Source organism: Triticum dicoccoides, unplaced genomic scaffold (assembly GCF_002162155.2).
Source record: "Triticum dicoccoides isolate Atlit2015 ecotype Zavitan unplaced genomic scaffold, WEW_v2.0 scaffold129078, whole genome shotgun sequence".
NCBI classification, from domain to species: Eukaryota; Viridiplantae; Streptophyta; class Magnoliopsida; order Poales; family Poaceae; genus Triticum; species Triticum dicoccoides.
In genome coordinates this window covers 1-4,519 of record NW_021190793.1, presented here as the reverse complement: position 1 = coordinate 4,519, position 4,519 = coordinate 1, and the positions used below count along the sequence as shown (strand labels likewise).

Below are 4,519 nucleotides of genomic sequence, written 5' to 3'. Positions count from 1 at the left end.
AGCGGGGCAAAATGTGTGTTAACAAGATGTAAAGTTTCACCTTTTCTTAATATTTAATAGGCTGTAATATTTATGTCTGATATTACGTGTGCCTGATATGTGGTGTTGCCAAATATTTATAGAGATTGATTGATTATACATTGACGATGATATGTGGTGTTACCGAATATTTGTAGAGACTGATTAGAGATTAATCGTGATTGGTTTCTTCCCATAAAGACGTAATAAAATGTAACAAGGATTTTCATCTTCAAAAGGATTGATCTGATTTGGTACAGTAGATAAAAGCAGTTTAAATGGACCGGTAGGGTAAAACTTGGTTTGATAGTAGTTTGATGGGGGTAAAAGTACTGGATCTGTCAGTGTGAATCCAAATAATGGAGACGTTTCTTTTTCGTTTCTGCGCCGAGGGAGGACGGCGATTCTTTTACCAGAAATTCAGCGGTGGGTCCCACCCGCCACTATCTACTCCACGGGAGTGTTCTTGAGGATCCTGGTTCATATCCCAGTCAACGGACAGCAGAAGCAGCACGAAACGGATCCGTCGCAAGCCAGCACCGACGACTCCGCCGCCACGGCCAACGGCGTCGCCGTCGACGCGACGCCGCCCCATCTTTCCCCGCGAGCGCCAGCGCGGGGCAGCACAAGGTAGGGGATTCCCCCGCACCGCCCCGCCCCGCCCCTCCCCATTTGATTTTGTTCTTTTAATCTTTCGGGGCAGAAAGCTATCTGGCTGTTCCCATGCGCTGGAAAGTTGCTGGTGTGATTCGTTGAAAGCTATTTCCCGAGAAGCTCACGGCGCTATGATGTTGAAATTTCCCGAGAAGTTCTTACCCCTTTCCCGCCTCTGTTTCTTCGCCTAAAGTTCGTCAGATTACCCCTTGTTCAAAACGCCAAGAAGCCCATGAAAGCTTCACCATCCCTGGAACACGGAATCCATTCACCCAGTATTCTGAGAGCGGTTGCTACCGAGTAGTGTAAAATCACTGATGTCTGTGCAATCTTTTCCTGATCTGGCGATGCACTGTGGCTGGCTGCTACCCTGTGTCCTTGCGCTAACTTTGCTATTGCAGAAATTAAATCAGTTTTCCTTACTGTGATTTCTGTTCAAGTGTATTGTGTAATAATAGATTGTGCGACAGGTACATGGAGTATGACATGCTGGAGCACATACTTGAGGGAAAAGAGAAACCAACGAATCTACCGTTTGCACTTCTGAAGAAAATCACAGATGATTTCTCCGAAGAGCGAGAAATTGGCCAGGGTGGATTCGGAACCGTATATAAGGTAATTCTTCTTCCTCAAGGTAATTTCTGTGTATAGCACCTAATATCCTAAGTATCACAAAGATAGCGATGTATCACCAAAAGAACAGAGTAATTTTTTTTTTTAGTTTGACCCCAGGTGCATATGCAGCAAAGTATTCCAAGTCCAGGAAACGTGTATGCATGTTCTATAGAAAAGTAACTCTCCAAGTTATCTATAAATGGATGAACACAGCTTTTACTATAAAAAATGCAAATGATGTTTTTTTTTACATATTCACATTTCATTCGACTATGTACGCTTGGGAGTTCTTGAAGTTTTTGGGAAGCTTGAGAATGTGTTTCCTTTTACTAGAGCACATATGCACAGGATATAACTATAGCAACTTGAAAATATTACTCTATCCTGGTAGTTCATTGTCAGGTCAGTCATTGGCTAGTACTTCCTTCATCCCATATTAATTGACGCTCAACAGATGTATCTAGAACTGAAATATGTCTGGACACATCCATTTGAGTGTCAACTAATACGGGACGGAGGGAGTATATAACTAAAGTTGAGTTCTTTTGAAATGTGTAGTCCCTTCTTTTATACATTTTATTGCGACGTGCTTTCAAAATTCTACAAGCAGGGCTACTAGCTCTAAATGCTCACAAGAGATGTAAACAGGGCGTCCTACGAAATGGAAATGTTGCTGTGAATCGGATCATGAGCAAGTACACAATCGATGAGAAGCTATTTTATCGTGAGGTTAACAGTCTTTTGAAGGTTAACCATAAAAATGTAGTCCGGTTTCTTGGCTTCTGCGCTAATACTGAGCAGGTAGAGATAAAAATTGAAGGTAAAAGAGAATATATTTATGCTGAAATAAGAGAAAGATTGCTCTGTTTCGAGTATATCAGCAATGGAAACCTACAAAATTATATTACTGGTACGACATTGCATTTGATGCGGCCCTTCTATTTCCTCATTATCTTTTTTCCCATGCACTTCTACTTTCAAAGTCATGGTTGAGAAACAATAGACTCGACAAAACAAAATTTGAATCAGATGTTTGAAGATTCCATGCTACTGTTTCTTTCTTTCTACAGACGAATTAAGAGGACTTGAATGGAATGTACGTTTTCAGATCATCAAAGATATTTGTGAGGGTTTGTATCATCTGCACATGGAAAACCATATCTTCAGTTTTGGCGTTATAATCATTGAGATAATGACAGGTCGGAGGGACTATCCATTTTTCCAGCAAGGCAGTCCTAAGAGTGTAGATACATCTTTCCGATACTTCAAAGAGAAAGTAAGATGAATTATTCTAGCTGTTAAATATATATATACCTGTCATTCTAGCTCTGTGTTACAAAGGTTTTATTGTAGGTGCTTAGAATTTGGAGGAACAAATTTGTAGCCACATCGAAGTTTACATCAGTGGCAAAATATATGCAACAAGTAGAACAATGCATAACCATATCCCTAAAATGTGTGGATCCTGACACGGCGAAAAGACCTACTGCAAAGGATATAATCAAAATGCTTTATGCAGCAGACCAGGTATGGCAACTCATAGTGAATCATATATGATGCTCCAACCTATTTTAATGTAAGCTTTTACGGGAATATGCCGATTGCATAAGTTCATATTTTGTTCTGCAGATTTTGGTTCTCTATAATTTGCACCAGAAATCCTATTGTATGTATGTTATACTGTTTTATCTCTGTTTTCTTTTTTCTTTTTATGACAAGTAGGTCTGGGTTTGATTAAGTATGAAATCAAGATTGGAAATTAATTCTGGGAATCTTAATTTTATCGGTCGAAGAGGCTCACTAGTGATGTGTACGCATATGGACTGAAAGATTTGCCATTTGACATATACCAACTACTTGCAAAGCTATGTCTACTTGATTATCGGCTAGTACAACTGTACAAGGAAACTTGTGATAAATTCGTTTTCTAAGTGACAACTGTTTTGTCTAGCTTGTTAAGAGAAACTTTTTAATAGCATGTGCCTGGCAGCTGAAATGTCCCATGTACATAACATAAGCTGACTGCCATTCGAATGAAATCAAATAAAAAATCCCATGATTCTGTGCTATGGGAAAAAAGAGATGAGAACACATCCTCTGGGCTGTGGGAAATAATTGTATAGATATGGTTTGCCTGATAATCTGGCTTAACCAAGTGATAGTAAATAAGTAACATTAATTATTGAAATATATGTATTAACGATATTAATCATGAATGCATAGGTATTTATGAGATTATTTATCAACTAGTAATTTCCTGTTGACTTTTCCGAAAAGGTTAGATATATAGAAGAAATATTACAGAAGGTACATGATTGTCCAGAGCTTTAAATCAGTAGGAAATGAGGATAACCAAAAAATATCCAGTTTATCATTTAAAAAAGGAATCTATGTTTTACTACAAGTTAAATTATGAGTTTGTTGGCCATTCATCACATATGTTTCTAGAAAATTTTGGGAAAGAGTAATCGAAACTAAGTTTTCACTAAACAAGTATTTGTGGAGTCTAAAATAGGTGAATATGCTCATGTAGTGGGCAGTGTCTCCTTTGAGTACTTTCGTTGCAGCAACCACGTCAAATAATCCATTTGAAGCATAAAAATCATAAATCAATGGGAAAACTCATCCAATTTCTTTACTGGCTCGCCTTTTGACCATTGGACCTACTAGTGCTCGTTGTCATTTCTGCTTTATGTGTACATTGTGGTGTCGCCATGCTTGTATATCTTCAACTGTGTACACTTGAGGTTCAAGCAAATCAAGTGAAATGTCTGGAAGGGCATTATCTCATGAATTAAGCATGTACAGAAAAGGAAAATGATTTCAGTAGGAAATTCGTGGATGTTAACCACACAAGTCCGTTTCTTACAGTTTCTTGACATCCACCCGCTGGAGCTCCAGTTCCCCTTCGAATCCAACAAGTTGATGACATTGCTCACTGCACTTGACAAACAACACGGATGAAAACGTGGTGTTTAGACTGATGGAGAAGAGACATAACTTCTTTTGCCTGCCTCAGTATGGTGCCGTGCCCCCGAGGTCCACTTACACTCTTGTTGTTACAGCGGATAAAAAGGATAACCTTCCAAAAGAAAGAGACACTGATTTAATTCTGCATCACAGTACAAGTGCTAAATATATCAAGCCCTTCCGACGCTTGTATGATTGTGACCAATATCTTGAGGAAACTGAGGAGTTGGGGAATGTGGTGCAGAAGTTGACACTGAAAGCT

At 39.1% G+C, this 4,519-nt stretch overlaps 1 protein-coding gene across 1 annotated transcript; it reads left to right on the top strand.

Annotated features, from left to right (window-relative positions):
* Nucleotides 1–509: 509 nt before the first annotated feature.
* Nucleotides 510–4,512, top strand: LOC119343477 (calmodulin-binding receptor-like cytoplasmic kinase 1; the record flags this gene model as incomplete). The annotated part of the gene is made up of 7 exons (XM_037614412.1): nt 510–648; nt 1,143–1,287; nt 1,936–2,197; nt 2,358–2,417; nt 2,487–2,563; nt 2,641–2,814; nt 4,159–4,512. Coding segments are annotated over 7 exons (950 nt in total), but the record flags the coding sequence as incomplete, so codon positions are not given.
* Nucleotides 4,513–4,519: the final 7 nt, after the last annotated feature.